This window comes from Cherax quadricarinatus, chromosome 16, assembly GCF_038502225.1.
Source record: "Cherax quadricarinatus isolate ZL_2023a chromosome 16, ASM3850222v1, whole genome shotgun sequence".
Lineage (NCBI taxonomy): Eukaryota > Metazoa > Arthropoda > Malacostraca > Decapoda > Parastacidae > Cherax > Cherax quadricarinatus.
The window spans coordinates 24,536,073-24,557,768 of NC_091307.1; the positions used below are offsets into that span (position 1 = coordinate 24,536,073).

Consider the following 21,696-nt stretch of genomic DNA (forward strand, 5'->3'; position numbering starts at 1 on the left):
TCGAGAAGATGTGTAGGAGCTCATCAATGGAGGATGAAGAAGGAACCTCACTAAAAGCAGTGAGGTGTGAGTAAAGATCCCAATTTGCCCGATCAAATTGCCAGCGAGGGCTACGGGAAGGTGGTGAATAGGAAGGAGAAGTAAGAATGATCGGAAAATGATCGCTGTCATGTAAGTCTGGTAGAACAGACCAGGTGAAGTCTAGTGCAGTGGAGGAAGAGCAGACTGATAGATCGATGCAAGAGAGAGTATGAGTACGAGGATCAAAATGGGTGGGAGTACCCATATTTAAAACATGGAGGGGGTGAGAGGCAAGAAAAGCCTCCAACTGAATGCCACGTGAGTCACAATGAGACCCCCCCCAGAGGAAATGGTGGGCATTAAAATCACCAAGTAACAGAAGTGGTGGTGGTAAGGATGAAACAAGAAAGGCAAAGTCTGGGATAGAAAATGCTCGAGAAGGAGAGAGATATAAAGAACATATTGTAAACCACTTATTCAAGTGGATACGGGCTGCAGTGTAATGCAGCGAGGTATGGACAAATAGTTGACAGTACGGAATATCATTGCGTAGAAGAAGGGCACTTTCATTAAAGGTCCCATCTGAGAAAGGATCCGAAGAATACAATAAATTATAGCCTGAGATAGGTTGGAAAACAGCCGAGTGTAATTTTGGTTCTTGTAAGCAAGCACCAACAGGGGAAAACCTGGAAAGCAACATCTGAAGCTCACCCCGATTACCCCTGAGGCCGCGGATATTCCACTGTAAATAGGCCATGATTGGCGATGAAGAAAATATCAGGAATCTGTAGGTAAAGGCACCTACGGACTAGAGGGGTTAGAAAAGTCAACGTGTGGTGGCATTGGAAGATGTTCAAGTAGCGAAGGAACGGAGCGTTGCGAAGAATGGGGTTGTGAAGATGGAGGAGAGGGAAGAGAAGGAACAGGAAGTGAATCAGTGTCCATTGAAGGTTTAGTCTCTGCAATATATTCTGAAATGGCTTCAAGTGTTTCTGAATTCAAAGATGTATGGGAAACCATATTGGAGATAGGAGGAGGAGGGTGAGTAAAGATTGGGACAGTAATGGACTGTACCAAAGTAGAGGGGGAGGGAAAAGTGTAAGGGACTGGAGATGAAGTGTGGGGGGGGACAGAAGAGGTAGAAACCTGGGAGGTGACAGAAGAGGGAGAAACTTGGGAGGGGACGGGGGTGGAAGGCATAGTACGAGGAGGAGGGTGAATCTCCACACTTGTAATAGAGCCAGAGAGAGGGGAAGAACTAGGTACAGAGACTGGAAAGGTAACGTGTGGAGGTGGAAGAAGGGAAGGAAGGGGCAAAGAAGATTTGAGCAATGTGGATTTTTTGGACTTCTGAGTAGAGGGGCGATTGGTATTAGGTGTCGTACGAGGTCTTGTCGATACTGGGGCTTGTGAGGAAGGACGCGAAGATGCGAGAACAGACTGAGTTGTAGTCGGGACGTCAGAGCCAAGGACAGCAAAAGGATTAGATGCCGTAATGGCTATGGGAGGGGTAACAACAGAGGAGGCTGCAGAAGATGGGACCCCAGAAGTGGGGGGATGTTTGGAAACACGAGAATAAGAAACACGGGGTAGTCTCCCTTGGAGGCGGAGATGAGTAACTGCCATAGCATAAGGGAGACCTTCTGCCTCTTTGAGGCAACGGATTTCACGTTCATTTAAGTAGACCTGGCAACGGCGGGAGTACGAAGGGTGAGCTTCATTACAATTAAGGCAAGATGGAGGTTGACTGCAAGATGTATTAGAATGGTTGTCGGCACCACAGACTGGGCATTCGGCCATAGATCTGCAATATTTCGCTGGGTGACCAAAACGCCAGCAATTTCTACATTGTTGCGGTGTAGGTATCACCTTTCGAACTTGTAACCGATGTCCCGCGACATATACAGAGGACGGGAGTTCTCGGCTGTCAAAAGTTAAACGAGCCACATTGCAAGGGTAACGTCTCCGCCCCCGGGCAGGAAGGACATAAGTGTCTACTTTGAGGATTGGGAGATCCTGGAGTTCCAGCTGTTCAAAAATGTCATTGCCACATGACTGGAAATTCTGTTGGACTATGGTATGGGGCAGAATGACAGTACCACTACAAGAATTGAGAGAAAGATGTTTTTCAATAGTGATAGGAGTAGTATCGATATTCGAAAGGAGAGAAAGATCATGAGCTTGGGTAGCATTCTGGACAGTGACGATGCGCGTACCGCTCTTGAGAGAGTGAAATGAAATATCTCTGCCAACATGACGCAGGAGCGCTTTGGCAATACTATGGTCAGAAAGGTAGGCAGAAGAAGAAGTTGGTCTTAAAGTAAAGAATTTAGTCCATTGTGTGGTCCGAAATTGAGCGTGGAGAGGGAGTGCTTGACGTGTCGGTCGTTTCCGAGTAGAATGGGAAGGTAACGACGGAGCATCATCAGGAGATTGACGTTGGCGTTTAGGAGTAGGACCGGAGTTGGTCCGGCATGAAATGGGTGGGCGATTCGAAAATTGCCGTACCGTAGAGGGAGAAGCCGGAAGCATAGTCAAAGGAGAGCGGAGTTCAGACAAATCGAAGGAGTCAGTCGAAGCCCCGGTACCTGAAGCGGGTGAGGAAACAGCACCAGCAAGAGGTACAGGGGCATCAGGAGTGTCCGAAGAGTGGTCTAAACACAAGGCAGGGTCAGAATGGGGTGCGGTATCAAGAAGGGGCCCGGGGGTAGTGGTTTCATGGACTAGGGCTGCCATGGTTAGGTTACTCCTTTGCTTTTTGTTTTTAAGAAAAAAAAAGAAAGAAGAAAAGAAAATAAAAACAAAAAAAAGAATAAAAAAAGGGGGGAGCGGGGAGGAATAGTTCCCAGGAGGAATGAAAGGGCCGGAAATCTCCCTCCGCGCCCAAGAGGACTCGACACCGCTAGTAGCGCAGATGCAGCATGGAACCCGTGCCATACCCTACCCTTCATGCCAGTAAACCAGCAATCCGGGATAGCAACCTCACATCTGCCGAGCTACCTCGGTGGACAAAAGAGAGGGCGGCCGGATATCCGCCACAAAGCATACCTCCTTCAGCCACCACCCCCGGAATCCGAAAGGTGGCTTCCAGAGATACACCCGTCGCCCAAAAGACACCCAAAGCTACTCCGGGATACCGGAGAGGGATCGGGACATCCCTAGGCAATCCAGATTCCACGGCAAACTACGCCACCGCCAAGAAACCTCAACGGAATGGGATCGACCCCGGTGTCCTTTCCCCTACCTAGGAACTAGCGCGCCTGTGGGAGAAATCACGAAGGCTAAAAAGAGGAAGGGCAAAAGGGAGGGGTGAGGAGGAGGAGGAGGAATGGAAAAAGGGGAGGATGGGGAGGATGGGATAGGGGAGGGGAGAATGGGGGGTAATTAGGTTCGGTCTGAGGAAGAAGACCGACAGGGCTAATTCCTCAGACCAAGAGCCTCTTCACCACGCCAAGGAGCCCCCCTTGAAGAGGAGCCTCATGCAGATCCTAGTATCATCCGCAAAGGATGATGCGGTGCTGTGGTGTATATCTCTATGTCTGATATGAGGATAAGGAATAAGATGGGGGCGAGTACTGTGCCTTGTTGAACAGAGCTCTTCACTATGGCAGCCTCCGATTTAACTCTGTTGACCACTACTCTTTGTGTTCGATTTGTTAGGAAGTTGAAGATCCATCTCCCCACTTTCCCAGTTATTCCTTTAGCACGTATTTTATGGGCTATTACGCCATGATCGCATTTGTCAAGTGCTTTTGCAAAGTCTGTGTATATTACATCTGCATTCTGATTTTCTTCCAGTGCATCCAAGGCCATGTCATAGTGATCCAGTAGTTGTGAGAGGCAGGAGCGACCTGCCCTGAACCCATATTGCCCTGGATTGTGCAGATTTTGGGAATCCAGGCGATTTGCAATCCTGCTTCTTAGCACTCTTTCAAAGATTTTTATGATGTGGGATGTCAGAGCTATTAGTCTATAGTTCTTAGCTAATGCTTTGCTGCCACCTTTATGGAGTGGGGCTATATCCGTTGTTTTAAGCGACTGTGGAATTTCACCCATGTCCAAGCTCCTCCTCCATAGTGTACTTAGGGCACGCGAGAGGGGTTTCTTGCAGTTCTTAATGAAAACAGAGTTCCACGAGTCTGGGCCCGGGGCTGAGTGCATAGGCATGTTGTCAATGGCTTTTTCGAAATCTATCGGAGTTAGGGTAATGTCGGAAATCTGGCATACATTTATGGAGTTTTGAGGCTCATTCATGAAGAAATCATTTGGGTCGTCGATCCTCAGACCGATTAGTGGTTCACTAAACACAGTCATACTGGGATTTCAATATTTCACTCATTTCCTTGTTGTCATCTGTGTAAGTCCCATCCTGTCTGAGTAAGGGCCCGATACTAGATGTGGTATTTGCCTTGTTTTTGGCATATGAAAAGAAATATTTTGAATTTCTTTCAATTTCACTAATAGCTTTAAGCTCCTCCTGCCTCTCCTGGTTCCTGTAAGAGTCATTTAACTTAAGTTCGATAGTTTCCACTTCCCTGGTCAGCGCCTCCTTTCGTGTATCAGATATTCTAGCACTCCTGAGGAGCTCGGTGACTCTTCGTCGTCTTCTGTAGAGGGAGCGTCTTTCTCCAGTTTACTCCTGCTCTTCTTCTTTCTTAGGGGAATATGCCTAGAACATGCTTCAGCTGCCAGGAAGTTGATCCTTTCAAGCCACTGGTTTGGATCCATGTCATTTAAGACATCTTCCCAACATGTTTCGTTTAGGACATGGTTTACCTGGTCCCAGTTGATGTTCTTGTTGTTGAAGTTGTATTTTGTGAAGACACCTTCACAGGTACATGCATTCTGCTGATCAGGACCCCTATGCATGTACGTCTGGACTTCGATTAGGTTGTGATCGGAATTAGTTGTTTTTAATATTCTTATGTCTCTTATCAGGTCCTCATTATTTGTGAAGATAAGGTCAAGTGTGTTTTCTAGTCTTGTTGGCTTCACTATCTGCTGGCTTAAGGTGTGTTTTTCGCAGAGACTTAGTAGCTCATGTGTGTGTGACCTTTCATCTGCGCTACCTCCGGGGATTGTTTCAGCTATAACATTATTCGCTACATTCTTCCATTTTGTATGCCTTGGGTTGAAATCACCAAGCAGTAAGATGTTTGGGGATGGAGCTGGAAGGTTTTTCCAAACAGTAATCAATTTTCAGTAGCTGTTCCTTGAACTGTTGTGAGGTTGCATCTGGTGGCTTGTATACAACCACAATGACTAGGTTTTGGTTCTCGATCTTTATTGATAGAACTTCAACCACCTCATTTGTGGTGTTCAGCAACTTCGTGCAGATAAGGGACTCTTTGACATACAGGCCAACCCCCCCTTGTTGCCCGTTTTTTCTGTCGCATCTAAAAAGGTTGTAACCACTTATCCATATTTCACTGACAATGTGATCTTTTGTGTGAGTCTCTGTGAAGGCTGTAAACATTGCATTAGACTCCTCTAGAAGTCCACTGATAAAAGGTATTTTGTTGTTGGTGGATGGCTTAAGGCCCTGTATATTAGCCAAAACGAATGAGGTTGTATTCTGTGTTGGGGGGGATTTTGTTATTGGCATCAGTAGTTGTAATTCTGGAGGGCCATTGGTGGCCACTGGCTGTGCCTCCAGTCCAACAAGGCTCCAAGGTGGTGGACTATTTTTGTTATTTCCTAGTTGCATTTAATATACACCTCAGAGCTCTGTACATACACATCCCATACCATACTTAGATGTGTTAGTGAATCAAATTTATATTGTTTTATTATCATATCTTGTGTTAGTATAGGAACCATGACACTCAAAGAGAAATGAGAGTGATGCTAGATGTGGGAAAAGGTTTCAGCATTCAAGACTTGGCGTTATGAAGAAAACTGAAATACAGTCGTCCCTCGGTATCCAAGGGGACTGGTTCCATTGCAGATACCAAGATCTTGTACATGGTGTAGTATTTGCACATAACCTATGCACATCCTCCTGTATACATTAAATCTCTAATTACTTATAATAATGCTCTAGTTAATAACAGTTATAGGAAGCTGTTTCTTCTTTTTCTTTGCATCATCAAACAAATCTTGCAGTGGTGGTAGGCATGTATCAGGGTTCGTGTCATAGTTCTACAGCTTTGAAGCCAGTGTCAGTGCTTTAGTTCTATGCCTTGAGTTCAGCTCACTCAGATAAACTGTAGTAAATTTGGGCCTAGATAGGAGAGAATGGGTCTATGTGGCAAGTGTGCACCATATAAAAAAACTCCTGCAGCAAGCAGTGCATAGAGGAAAAAAACTGCAACTGTATTTTTGGTTTTATTATAAAACACTGATTTTGCAGTGTATTTTCGTATGGTTTATGTAGTTGTATTCATGATTTCTTGGTCTCATTTGATAAAAATGGAAGATATATTACAGAAACAGAGATGATTCTGATCAGTTTTAGGACTGAAAATAACTTGAAATTGAGCTCAAAGTAGCAGAAATTTTCAATTTTTGCCAATTTCTGTTGATTTTTGCCAATTAAGAGTAAACAAATCACATCACACGTCCAATACATGTCAACTGGTGGGTTTAATGTGCATTCATGAATACACTGATATTATTTATACAATTACATATTACAATATTGTGTAACAGCAAATCTATTTTTTGGTGTAAATAAAAATTATTTGTGTGAATAAAAAATCAAAATGGAATTCATGTGTAAAAGCCTGGAAACATAACTAATAAACAGAGGAAATGTTATTCTAGTGCCCGGAATGCCTGCATTGTTCATTCTGGACTTTATTTGAAATTTGTGTGAAACTGGCCAAATTACCAATTTCTGATTACTTTATTGGGTGGTTGAAATAGCTAAGAATTTGGTCAACTGGAAATATGTAATTGGCCTAAAACAGGACTCAAAGTGGGCAAAAATCACTGATGCATAAATAATGCTGACACAGTAAAATTCGTGAAAGTATAACTCGTCAATTTTCCATCAAATTTTGTACTTTGTTTTACTACATTCAGAAATAGATTCTCTACCATTTCATAAGAAAAAAAAAATTGAGAATTCTTGAACCCCGTGGACAAGTTTCAGAAGGGAAATGAGGTGGGGGAGGGGGGGGGGGTCTGGACCCTGAAAGGGTTAACAACTCAGGGAATGACTATGTCTCACCTTAACTTGCTGGTGAGGCATACTAGTACAAATAAACAAAGGAACCAGGAGCTGTTGTTCCACCATCAAGCAAGGTGTGCAAGTGGCTCAAAGATGACTTATTTCAAATTATTAGTTTCATGATAATAACAGAGGAATTCAGCCACAAAGCACACTAGGCATATTTAGCCCAGGATAACCCAGTAAAGTCAAACAATGTCAATAATTTCCAGGTTTTGATGAGTATTATAATACTATAATTAGAAGACCAAAAATAATACAACAAAATAAGAGTAAAAAAAAAAAATTATATAGCGTATATACCATATATATAACTCGGTGATACACAAATAACATGCACAATCAATATGACCTATTTCCACGTTTTGACAAGTAATACACTAAAACAATTGTAATGTTATAAGTATTCCTTGGAAGACAATATATGTACAAAAAAAAAGGGGGGGAATAAAAATTAATTACACTGTATAAATACCTTATACAGGTCTCCCTCAACATTCGTGAGGGTTAGGGGATCAAGAGCCTCGCGAATGTTGAAAAACCGTGAATGTTTGGTGCCCCAATATATTGTAGGGAAATATATTACAATACTGCTTCCTTAACTTGTTGACCATGAATAATCATAAAATACGTACATGAAAACGTCGTATATTGTACTAAATATATACATGTTATGCTTTAATAACGTATGTTATTTAATAACATGTATGTTATTAAATACCACAGACTCCACCACTGCGAGTCCCTACTACCCTCCCTCCGACCCCCGCAACTGGCAGCCAGCCCTCCCACCACTCAGTGTGGTGAGTGTTTTGTTTGTTCATTATTTGCTATTAAACTACAGAATAAATAATGTAAACCCATTCATGACTGCATATTGGAATGGCTATTAGGAAAGGTATTAGACGGTGACATCATGTGTTTACTCTTGAACACAGCAAAGAATCGAACATTTCTGCTATTGCTAATAATAACAGTAGTAATAATAATAATAATAATAATAATAATAATAATAATAAATAGGATATAATTGAAGAAGGAAATTGTACAAAAATATGAGGGAGTGGTTGACACATCGTCAGTGTGACTTTGTTTATGCTGAAGTGAACATTAGTCTCCCTGCTCTTCCAAACATTTCACAATAATTCAGCAGTTGAGGCAGTGGTATTTAATAACATATATGTTATAAATAATAATAGTACATGTTATTATTAATAACATGTATTATTATTAACATGTATGTATTTAGTAACATATATGTTATAAATAATAGTACATATTATTAATAACATGTATGTTATTAACCCTTTGAGGGTCGACAGGCCCTCTCCGAAACTCGTTCTCAGGGTCGGCCAAATTTAAAAAAAAAAAAACTATTTTCTCTTATGAAAAGATAGAGAATCTTTTCCCGATCATAAAGACACCAAAAGTTTGAAATTTGATAGAAAACTTACGGAATTATGCTCTCGCAAAGTTAGCGGTCTCGGCGATGTTTACGCATCGGCGATTTTGCCCACTTTGAGCCCCATTTTCGGCCAATTTCACTGTACTAGTCGACAAAAAACATGAATATTTCGCTAGAACTCCATTTTTTCTATCGAATGGGTGCAAGAAACCACCCATTTATGAAACTCAACTATCCAGAACAGTGGTCAGAATTTAGCAATTTTGCCAATTTCACACAAATTTCAAAAGATGCCAATTTCCGAATAGGGTCCAGAATAAACAAGAAAGACATTCCTGGCACTAAAATGACATTTCCTCTAGTCATTAGTCACGTCTCAAGGCCCCTCTTATATTCTTTTGCTTTCCACTTTGAATTTTTATTCTCACAAAAATATAAGATTTACTGTTATGCAGACTACTGCATTAGTGTAAAAAATGGTATAAATATTATTGGTGCACTTGTAAAAGAATATTAGACTCACCAGTTGATGTGTATTGCACGCTTGGCACGATTTGTTTACTTTTGAAGTTTGGTAAAAATCGAACATTTCTGCTACTTTGAGCTCAATTTCAAGGCACCTTTCATTGTAAAACCAGTCAAAATCATCTCAATTTCTGTAATATGTCTTCCATTCTATAAAATGAGACCAAGAAAACTAGAATACAACAATAAATACCATACGAGAATACACTGCAAAGTCGCTGATTTATTAAAAAAAATGGTCAAAGTTTTTTTTTTCTCATTATGCACTGTGTGCTGCAGGATTGTTTTTAGACTGTGCACACTGACCACATAGACCCATTCTTTCATATGAAGGCCTACCAGCTTTCTCCCACTAGATTTGAGGCCGCTAGAATTTATGAGTACTAGTACGTCAAAAACCCCTACGCGTAAAACGTACTAGTACGACCAAAACCCTCAAAGGGTTAAATACCATTGCCTCAATCACTGCCTCTACCACTCCAGTCACACTCAATCTACAAGCACCAAACACAATGAATTATTGTGAAATGTTTGGAAGAGCAGGGAGACTAATGTTCACTCCAGCATAAACAAAGCCACACAGACGATGTGTCAACCACTCCCTCGTATTTTTGTACAATTTCCTTCTTCAATTATATCATATTATTATTATTATTACTATTGTTATTATTAGCTGTAGCAGAAATGTTTAATTCTTTGAAGTGTTCAAGAGTAAACACAATGTCACCGTCTAATACCTGTCCGAATAGCCATTCCAATATGCAGTCATGAATGGGTTTACATTATTTATACTGTAGTTTAATAGCAAATAATGAACAAACAAAACACTCACCACACTGAGTGGTGGGAGGGCTGGCTGCCAGTTGCGGGGGTCGGTGAGAGGGTAGTAGGGACTCGCAGGTGGCGGGAAACTTAAATATGATTTAGCGGCTGGGAATTTGGTGGCTGGGAATTTGGCGGTTGGGAATTCGCGAATGTGTGAAGCCCGTGAAAGTTGAAAACGTGAATGTTGAGGGAGACCTGTACTGATTATTCACAGTGAAGCAATGTTGGAGGTGCTAAAGCACCTTGAAACACATTTATCATAAGAAACTAGTATGTATACAGTATTAAACAATAAAAGCTATTAAAAAAAAACACACACAGAAAAGCCATCATATCTTTGCATCAATAATTGTAAAATGTAAATACTGCTGGTGCTTTTATGGTACTGTTGCCAAGTAGCGATAATTTTTTCACCAACTTCAATTATTATTATTTATATTATCACACTGGCCGATTCCCACCAAGGCAGGGTGGCCCGAAAAAGAAAAAAACTTTCACCATCATTCACTCCATCACTGTCTTGCCAGAAGGGCGCTTTACACTACAGTTTTTAAACTGCAACATTAACACCCCTCCTTCAGAGTGCAGGCACTGTACTTCACATCTCCAGGACTCAAGTCCGGCCTGTCGGTTTCCCTGAATCCCTTCATAAATGTTACTTTGCTCACACTCCAAAAGCACGTCAAGTATTAAAAGCCATTTGTCTACATTCACTCCTATCAAACACGCTCACGCATGCCTGCTGGAAGTCCAAGCCCCTCGCACACAAAACCTCCTTTACCCCCTCCCTCCAAACTTTCCTAGGCCGACCCCTGCCCCACCTTCCTTCCACTACAGACTGATACACTCTTGAAGTCATTCTGTTTTGCTCCATTCCCTCTACATGTCCGAACCACCTCAACAACCCTTCCTCAGCCCTCTGGACAACAGTTTTGGTAATCCCGCACCTCCTCCTAACTTCCAAACTACGAATTCTCTGCATTATATTCACACCACACATTGTCCTCAGACATGACATCTCCACTGCCTCCAGCCTTCTCCTCGCTGCAACATTCATCACCCATGCTTCACACCCATATAAGAGCGTTGGTAAAACTATACTCTCATACATTCCCCTCTTTGCCTCCAAGGACAAAGTTCTTTGTCTCCACAGACTCCTAAGTGCATCGCTCACCCTTTTCCCGTCATCAATTCTATGATTTACCTCATCTTTCATAGACCCATCCGCTGACACGTCCACTCCCAAATATCTGAATACATTCACCTCCTCCATACTCTCTCCCTCCAATCTGATATCCAATCTTTCATCACCTAATCTTTTTGTTATCCTCATAACCTTACTCTTTCCTGTATTCCCTTTTAATTTTCTTCTTTTGCATACCCTACCAAATTCATCCACCAACCTCTGTTACTTCTCTTCAGAATCTCCCAAGAGCACAGTGTCAGTGGTCAGTCGTCACGTGAGGTCACAGACCCTGAGCTGCTTTGGGGATTAGCGTGGACGGCTACAAAGCATGGCTTGCTTCTGCAGTGTTTTAAAAATTGAGGTTGGAGAGTTGAAGGAGGAGGTCTTGCTTCTCCAGGAGGAGATTAGGAGGCTGAAGGTCCACCTCAATGGGTCTGGGAGAGAGTGTGAGGTGGCTGGAGTTGTGGGGAATGAGGCTTCTAGCAGTGAGGTGCAGTCTGTCTCTCGCTGTGAGGAGGCTGTAGTGGGGGAGGTAGCAACGGCTACCAGCAGTGAGGTGCAGCCCAGCACCTGCTACAAGTGGCGAGTGGTTCACAGTAATGGGAGGCGCATCAGAGTAAGTTAAGTTAAGAGTGAAGATCTGAAGGTAGGAAATCGCTTCTCTGTTCTTCAGGATGAATGTACTTCAGTGGCCAGTGAAGTTAAGGGTACTACTGCCCCTGCTAATGGAGGTAAGCGCATTCTTGTGGTTGGTGACTCTCAGGTAAGATATATTGACCGTGCTTTTTGTAATAGGAATAAGAAGATGAGAGACAGAGTGTGCTTCCCTGGAGCTGGTGTTGGGGACATTGTCAACAGGCTGGATAATATCATGTCAGGTAATGGGAACAAGCCCATTATCTGTCTCAGTGCTGGTGGAAATGATATTGGGAAGGGTAGGAGAGAAGAGCTGCTAGATAAGTACAGGTCAGCTATAGATTTCATTAAGTCATATGTAGCATCTTGCCTAGAAGGGGAGTAGGAAATGAATGGTTGTCTAGGGCAATTGGTGTAAATTGCTGGCTAGACAGATACTGCAAGGAACTTGCAATCCCATTCATTGACAACTGGAACAACTTTTATGGCAAACATGATATATATGCAAGGGATGGGGTACATCTCTCTGGGGCAGGGGTGGTAGCACTTGCAGACTCGATTGAGAAGGCCATTGGTGAAATGCCTATGATTTTAAACTGATGGAAGATAGAGGTATGGGTGTGTGTGGGAAACAAGCAGGTTGCAACACTAGGGTTGGAAACAGTAAATGTATAAAAGGCATTCAGCATGAAGTTATAAATAAAGACAATAGATCAGGTCAGCAAACAAAGGGGGACAGCAGAGGGCAGCAAGGGACTAACTCCCTTAAGGTTTACTATACTAATAGCAGGAGTGTAAGAAATAAGATAGATGAGCTAAGATTAATTGCAAGTGCAGGAAACATAGATATTATTGCTATAACAGAGACCTGGCTCAATCTGAAAGATAGAGAGATGCCCTCTGAATGTCACATACAAGGCTATAAATTATTCCACACTGACAGGGTCAACAAGAAAGGTGGTGGAGTAGCGATGTATGTCAGAGACAATTTAAATTGTTGTGTTAGACAAGATATTAAATTAGAAGCGTCAGCCACTGAATCTGTTTGGTTACAGCTTCTCGAGGGCCGAGAAAAACTAATTTTGGGTGTGATTTACAGGGCCCCAAATCTTGATAGGGAGTGCAGTAAACTTCTATGGGACGAAATTCGTAAGGCATCTACATACGAAAATGTTGTGCTAATGGGAGATTTCAACTATAGACAGATTGACTGGAGCAATTTGACAGGAAATTTAGAGTCAGGTGACTTTCTTGATACGATCCAGGATTGTTTTTTAAAACAGTTTGTGACAGAGCCAACTAGGGGAAATAACCTCCTTGACTTGGTTCTTGCCAGTAGGGAAACACTAATTAATAATCTTGAGGTTAATGATGAGCTTGGGGAAAGTGATCACAAATCACTCAGTTTTAATATATCATGGAATTCCCCTAACAATGGCAATCAAGTCTCCGTCCCTGACTTTCGCTTGGCTGATTTCATAGGACTGAAAAATTACTTAGGTGGGCTGAACTGGAATGACCTGACTAAGGGTCAGGAAGGTGGTGATGGTTGCCGATATGATGCTTTCCAGGGCATAGTTCTAGCTGCTCAGTCAAATTATGTTCCAAATAGGGAACTCAGATCAAACAAAAATGATCCTAAATGGATGAACAATAGATTAAAATATCTGATTGGTCAAAAGAGAGGCATATATAGGCAAATCAAAAGAGGAGAGGGGCAATTAAGAAATTGCATAAGTGTTCGCAATAAAGCTAATAGAATCCTTGGCTTCATATCAAGAAGCATAAATAATAGGAGTCCTCAGGTTGTTCTTCAACTCTATACATCCTTGGTTAGGCCTCATTTAGATTATGCTGCACAGTTTTGGTCACCGTATTACAGAATGGATATAAATTCTCTGGAAAATGTACAAAGGAGGATGACAAAGTTGATCCCATGTATCAGAAACCTTCCCTATGAGGATAGACTAAGGGCCCTGAATCTGCACTCTCTAGAAAGACGTAGAATTAGGGGGGATATGATTGAGGTGTATAAATGGAAGACAGGAATAAATAAAGGGGATGCAAATAGTGTGCTGAAAATATCTAGCCTAGATAGGACTCGCAGCAATGGTTTTAAGTTGGAAAAATTCAGATTCAGGAAGGATATAGGAAAGTACTGGTTTGGTAATAGAGTTGTGGATGAGTGGAACAAACTCCCGAGTACAGTTATAGAGGCCAGAACGTTGTGTAGCTTTAAAAATAGGTTGGATAAATACATGAGTGGATGTGGGTGGGTGTGAGTTGGACCTGATAGCTTGTGCTACCAGGTCGGTTGCCGTGTTCCTCCCTTAAGTCAATGTGACCTGACCTGACTAGGTTGGGTGCATTGGCTTAAGCCGGTAGGAGACTTGGACCTGCCTCACATGGGCCAGTAGGCCTTCTGCAGTGTTCCTTTGTTCTTATGTTCTCATGTTCTTATGTGTCATCAGCAAAGAGCAACTGTGACAACTCCCACTTTATGTGTGATTCTTTATCTTTTAACTCCACGCCTCTTGCCAAGACCCTCGCATTTACTTCTCTTACAACCCCATCTATAAATATATTAAACAACCACGGTGACATCACACATCCTTGTCTAAGGCCTACTTTTACTGGGAAATAATCTCCCTCTTTCCTACATACTCTAACTTGAGCCTCACTATCCTCGTAAAAACTTTTCACTGCTTTCAGTAACCTACCTCCTACACCATACACCTGCAACATCTGCCACATTGCCCCCCTATCCACCCTGTCATACGCCTTTTCCAAATCCATAAATGCCACAAAAACCTCTTTAGCCTTATCTAAATACTGTTCACTTATATGTTTCACTGTAAACACCTAGTTCACACATCCCCTACCTTTCCTAAAGCCTCCTTGTTCATCTGCTATCCTATTCTCCATCTTACTCTTAATTCTTTCAATAATAACTCTACCATACACTTTACCAGGTATACTCAACAGACTTATCCCCCTATAAATAACAAAAAAGGCACAATATCCCCCTATAATTTTTGCACTCTCTTTTGTCCCCTTTGCCCTTATACAAGGGAACTATGTATGCTCTCTGCCAATCCCTAGGTACCTCACCCTCTTCCATACATTTATTAAATAATTGCACCAACTACTCCAAAACTATATCCCCACCTGCTTTTAACATTTCTATCTTTATCCCATCAATCCCAGCTGCCTTACCCCCTTTCATTTTACCTACTGCCTCACGAACTTCCCCCACACTCACAACTGGCTCTTCCTCACTCCTACAAGATGTTATTCCTCCTTGCCCTATACACGAAATCATAGCTTCCGTATCTTCATCAACTTTTAACAATTCCTCAAAATATTCCTTCCATCTTCCCAATACCTCTAACTCTCCATTTAATAACTCTCCTCTCCTATTTTTAACTGACAACTCCATTTGTTCTCTAGGCTTCCTTAACTTGTTAATCTCACTCCAAAACTTTTTCTTATTTTCAACAAAATTTGTTGATAACATCTCACCCACTCTCTCATTTGCTCTCTTTTTACATTGCTTCACCACTCTCTTAACCTCTCTCTTTTTCTCCATATACTCTTCCCAACTTCACCACACCACAAAATCTTAAGGCTTTATCAGATTTTGCTCACTTCACTCTTTCATTCGATTCAGAAAAATAAACTTTATTGATCTGTAACAATGGGGTAACTTTTCTACAGTTACCCCAATGATGTACATGTTTTCTATAGAATTAATGGTCCCGAGAGAATATAAAATTACAGTGAAACCCCGGGTTTCAGCCATAATCCGTTCCAGGAGCTAGGCCTAAACGCAAAATGGCCGAAAGGCGAGGGAATATTTCCCATAAGAAATAATGTAAATAAAATTAATCCGTTCCAGACCCACAAAAATATTCACAAAAAAATACATTTTTTAAATAACAACTATAGTTTTACATACAACACAGATAAATACATATTCTTCTTTCTTTCAATGTACCGGCCGTATCCCACCGAGGTGGGGTGGCCCAAAAGGAAAAACAAAAGTTTCTCCTTTTAAATTTAGTAATATATACAGGAGAAGGGGTTACTAGCCACTTGCCCCCGGCATTTTAGTCGCCTCTTACGACACGCATGGCTTACGGAGGAAGAATTCTGTTCCACTTCCCCATATACATATATTATATAGATAAATTAAAATTTAAATAAACATTTAAAATAACATTTACTTACCTTTATTGAAGAGACTTGCTGGCATCTGGAAGATAGGGAGGACTATTGTTTGGAAGGGGAATCCCCTTCCATAAAGACTTTAGGTAACAAGTCCTTATCTGGGGTTACTTCCCTTCTTTGTCTTTGAAGACCACTAGGACAAGCTTGAGAGTCACTGAACTCCTGTCTCACAAAATAACTGTCAAGAGTGCTCTGTTTCTGGCATCTCTAAGATTTCCCTGAAGTGGGACAAGGTTTTGTCACTGAAGATGTTGCAGTTATGGCTTGTTTCAGTTTGCAACTCATTCCACTTTGTATACTTTTCACAGTCACCATTAATGGCTGACTGGCTGGCTGGATAGCTGACTGGATGGATGGCTGGCTGGCTGCCTGGCTGACTAGCTGGATGGCTGGCTGGCAGCGCAGGGTAATGTTCACTCAAGGATAAACAATGCTAGACTGGCTGATGACGCCTGCATGGCAGGCGGACAGGTCCGCTACGCCGGCCGAAACCAGGGGTTTCACTGTATAATCTTACGTGTACACTCCAGTTGAACTTGGCGGTTGACCTCTCCTCACATTATGTCAGCTTTCATTTATCTAAGCATCTGTATTATGTTTGTATGGCATTTATTGTACGTCTAATATCATTTTGGAGGATAGATAAATAAACACAATTATCAATAATAGCATAAATATCCAACATTTTATAGTGCCGTAGTGTAGACAGTAAGTCTACATACTCAGCTCACCTAATTCCCACTAGTTACTGCTGTAGGCCTACTTTCTAAAGTTCCCACCAGATGTCAGGCACTGAGGTAAGCCCACGCTTCCCTACCTGGTCTTCACTTCCTGCCTAGCAAACCTTCCATCAACACCATCTCTCCCAGGACTGGCTCTGGCAACCTCTCATTCTGCCTACTGTGTCATTAGTTCCTCATGAATAAACTGATAGTCTAGTTCAGTTTGACTACCTTCCACTCTACCCTAGCAGTCTACAAGATACCTCCAGAAGAGGCAAGTTTTTAAAACAGTGAGCAACATGCTTCTTCCTGTCATAGCATCTTCATCGTGCCTCTCCCTGGTTTGCCTTAGCTCCTCCCACTTTATAACGATGCCAAATAGCAATTTAAATATATTAGGAAACAAAATACAAAAAATAATAAAAAAAGAAAATCAGAAAAACACCGACAATTCACTTCATGTGCGGGGATATACTAACTGTGGCATCACCTCAAGAAATGTTGTGGTCACTAAAATTCCTTGTAAAAACATGACATGAAGATGATTCTTACACCAAAATGTTTCCAGATTGTTGATCTTAAAGCTGTAAGCTTAACTAATTTTTCTATTTTTTTTTCATCTTTTGTTTTATACCAGCCTGTACCACACGGTCTGTCCCCCACTATACACCCAGCATAGTGATCGGTGCCTGGCAAATTCAAATTTTGCTTTTTGGAACTTTCTGGATTTTTCCCCCCAAATATTTTCAATCCACTGTTCGTTAAATCTGCTGATGCGAAACTTGCTGTTTATAAAAGCCAACTATAATTAATGAGCTTAAAAGCTGGCACATGTGGTGGACATGGCAAGAGCCTATGGTCTCAATGAAGCATGATTTTGTTCAATTAAAAGTAACAAGGCAATGATACGGCTTGTGCAATAAGTAACCCAAATTATGACCTCCTGAAAGGAATGACAGGTTAGAGGAGCTTAATAAGTTGGAAAAATTATCAAGAGAATGGACTGAGCAAAAAACTAAGAAATGTGCCACTTAATTTTATCTTACAATTCTGAGATCTAAAAAAAAGTTGCCTGCCAATTTTAGGAATCCAATTAATGTAACCCTATTTTTCCCATATGTTCTTTAGCTTGTTTCAGACGAGTTTTTTTACGAGGTGCCATTTTCAAGAATGTAATTACAGTCAACTGAATGTAACTGACAGTCAACTGAACATAAAATCCCATAATAATAAATACTTCTGAAAGTCAATATGAATTAAAGATGGAAAGTACTTACCCGACATCAGTGTAATGAAAGCGATCAACTTGCAGGGCTTTGCCTAAAGGATCATTTCCACAGTTGACAAAAAGATTATCCTTGGCATCAAAGAGGTGTATTTTGCTAAAAAGGTAATTTTTCAATAACAGCAAAACCTGGAAAATCAATCAAAACTGTATCAATGGACTTTTATCATTATATATTAAAAAAAAATGAAGCTTATGTACATGATATCCTTTAAGTTTAAATTTCCAAAGAACATTAAACCTGACAGAGGTGACCTGCACTCTTCAAAATTTGAAATCTCTTCCAGTTATAAGCTTTATGAAGAAATGGCAACATTTAACAAGAAATTCCATAGGGTACTGCTATCTAATGAAATATTTGCCACCTCTCATTAACGTTTTTCATTGAGCAGCAAGGTCTGATAAGAGGAATAGATTCAGAAAGTATGCATGCATGCACGTGAATATGTATATACAGTGGACCCTCGTATACCGTTGGCATCACATAAATTTAAATCCGCATACTGATACATTTTATCACTAAAATTTTGCCTCGCATACCGCTAAAAAACTCGCTCAACACTATTCATCCGAGAGGCGTCTAATGTGCGGCCTGAGCCAGCCTCACATGTTCCGTCGGTGGCATTGTTTACAAGCCAGCCTCCGCGGTAACATCCAAGCATACAATCGGAACATTTCGTATTACAGCGTTTTTGGTGATTTCATCTGCAAAATAAGTGACCATGGGCCCCAAGAAAGCTTCTAGTGCTAACCCTGTGGTAAAAAGGGGTGAGAAATACTATCATACCACAGTCAGCTGCTGCTGCACCACAGTCAGCTGTTGCTGGACCAGTCAGCTGTTGCTGCACCACGATCAGCTGTTGCTGGACCAGTCAGCTGTTGCTGGATCAGTCAGCTGCTGCTGCACCACGATCAGCTGTTGCTGGACCAGTCAGCTGTTGCTGGATCAGTCAGCTGCTGCTGCACCACGATCAGCTGTTGCTGGACCAGTCAGCTGTTGCTGGATCAGTCAGCTGCTGCTACACCACGATCAGCTGTTGCTGGATCAGTCAGCTGCTGCTGCACCACGATCAGCTGTTGCTGGACCAGTCAGCTGCTGCTGCACCACGTTCAGCTGTTGCTGGATCAGTCAGCTGTTGCTGGACCAGTCAGCTGTTGCTGGACCAGTCAGCTGTTGCTGGACCAGTCAGCTGTTGCTGGACCAATCAGCTGTTGCTGGACTAGTCAGCTGTTGCTGAACCAATCAGCTGTTGCTGGACCAGTCAGCTGTTGCTGGACCAGTCAGCTGTTGCTGGATCAGTCAGTTGTTGATGGATCAGTCAGCTGTTGCTGGACCAGTCAGCTGTTGCTGGACCAGTCAGCTGTTGCTGGACCAGTCAGCTGTTGCTGGATCAGTCAGCTGCTGCTGCACCACGGTCAGCTGCTGTTGCACCACCATCAGCTGTTTCTGAACATGACTCGTCCCGAACCTGTCCGCCCAGCCTGAGCGCCTTCCTTGCCGTCATTGTTTACAAGCCAGGGTGGCCGGTTGCATGCATACATTCGATACATTTTGTATTATTCCATTATAGTGCTTGTAACTGCTAAATAAGCCACCATGGGCCCAAAGAAAGCTTCTGGTGCCAACTCTTTGGTAAAAAGGGTGATAAATACTATCGTACCACAGTCAGCTGCTGCTGCACCACGGTCAGCTGTTGCTGCACCACAGCTGCTGCTGCACCATGGTCAGCTGTTGCTGCACCACAGCTGCTGCTGCACCATGGTCAGCTGTTGCTGCACCATGGTCAGCTGTTGCTGCACCATGGTCAGCTGTTGCTGCACCATGGTCAGCTGTTGCTGCACCATGGTCAGCTGTTGCTGCACCATGGTCAGCTGTTGCTGCACCATGGTCAGCTGTTGCTGCACCATGGTCAGCTGTTGCTGCACCATGGTCAGCTGTTGCTGCACCATGGTCAGCTGTTGCTGCACCATGGTCAGCTGTTGCTGCACCATGGTCAGCTGTTGCTGCACCATGGTCAGCTGTTGCTGCACCATGGTCAGCTGTTGCTGCACCATGGTCAGCTGTTGCTGCACCACAGCTGCTGCTGCACCATGGTCAGCTGTTGCTGCACCACAGCTGCTGCTGCACCATGGTCAGCTGTTGCTGCACCACAGCTGCTGCTGCACCATGGTCAGCTGTTGCTGCACCACGGTCAGCTGTTGCTGCACCACAGTCAGCTGTTGTTGTTGCTGCACCACCATCAGCTGTATCACTCGAAGATGTGGAGAGTGTGTTGTTGGTGTGGCTTAGCGTGAAACAATTACCGAGAAACGATTAACCCCGGAGGGTTAGCTACCCAGGATAACCCAAGAAAGTCAGTGCATCATCGAGGACTAACTTATTTCCATTGGGGTCCTTAATCTTGTCCCCCAGGATGCGACCCACAACAGTTGACTAACACCCAGGTGAACAGGAAAAAATGCCTGGAACTAGTGCTCATATTGGTGAGGTTAGTGGGGAGGATGTGGAAGAGTTGGTGGAGGAGGACAATGAAGAACTAACCACTGATGAGCTGCTAGATCATCTTCAACAGTAAGAGGCCACACCTGAGGAAACTGCTCTGGAGGAGGGGACAGAGAAATTGAAGAAGTTGCTTACTTCAAAGATTAACCCTTTGAGGGTTTCGGCCGTACTAGTACGTCTTACGCGCAGGGGTTTTTGACGTACTAGTACGCATAAATTCTAGCGCCGTCAAATCTCTCGGGAAAAGGCTGGTAGGCCTCCTTATGAAAGAATGGGTCTATGTGGTCAGTGTGCACGGTATAAAAAAAATCCTGCAGCACACAGTGCATAATGAGAAAAAAAAACTGACCGTTTTTTTTGGCATAAAACAGCAACTTTGCACTGTATTTTCGTATGGTATTTATTGTTGTATTCTAGTTTTCTTGGTCTCATTTTATAGAATGGAAGGCATATCACAGAAATTGAGATGATTTTGACTGGTTTTACAATGAAAAGTACCTTGAAATTGAGCTCAAAATAGCAGAAATGTTCGATTTTTACCAAAGTTCAAAAGTAAACAAATCATGCCAGGCGTCCAATACACGTCAACTGGCGAGTCTAACTTTCTTTTGCAAGTGCGCCAATATGATTTATACCATTTTTTACACTAATGCAGTAATCTGCATAACAGTAAATCTTCTATTTTTCGTGAGAATAAAAATTCAAAGTGGAAAGCAAAAGAATGTAAGAGGGGCCTTGAGATGTGACTAATGAACAGAGGAAATGTCATTTTATTGCCAGGAATGTATTTCTTGTTTGTTCTGGACCCTATTCGGAAATTGGCATTTTTTTGAAATTTGTGTGAAATTGGCAAAATTGCTAAATTCTGACCACTGTATTGGATAGTTGAAAATGGTAAATGGGTGGTTTCTTGCACTCGTTCAATAGAAAAAATGTAGTTCTAGCGAAATATTCATGTTTTTTGTCGACTAGTACAGTGGAATTGGCCGAAAATGGGGCTCAAAGTGGGCAAAATCGCCGATGCGTAAACATCGCCGAGACCGCTAACTTCATGAGCATAATTCCGTAAGTTTTCCATCAAATCTCATAATTTTGGTGTCATTATGATCAGGAAAAGATTCTCTATCTTTTCATAAGAAAAAATAAATTTTTTTCTTTTAAATTTGGCCGACCCTGAGAACGAG

General features: G+C 42.3%; 1 protein-coding gene across 4 annotated transcripts in view; it reads right to left on the reverse strand.

Annotated features, from left to right (window-relative positions):
* The window catches only part of LOC128688879 (E3 ubiquitin-protein ligase Mdm2), a 103,571-nt gene that overhangs the window by 43,947 nt on the left and 37,928 nt on the right, over window positions 1-21,696 (reverse strand). For 3 of the 4 annotated variants that reach the window (XM_053776902.2, XM_053776901.2, XM_070085482.1), the window contains exon 3: window positions 18,002-18,138. The exons of the other annotated variant lie outside the window; for it this stretch is intronic. In XM_053776902.2, the coding sequence (XP_053632877.1) occupies window positions 18,002-18,138 (137 nt within the window). The remainder of the gene's footprint in view (window positions 1-18,001; window positions 18,139-21,696) is intronic. 4 annotated transcript variants of the gene reach the window in all.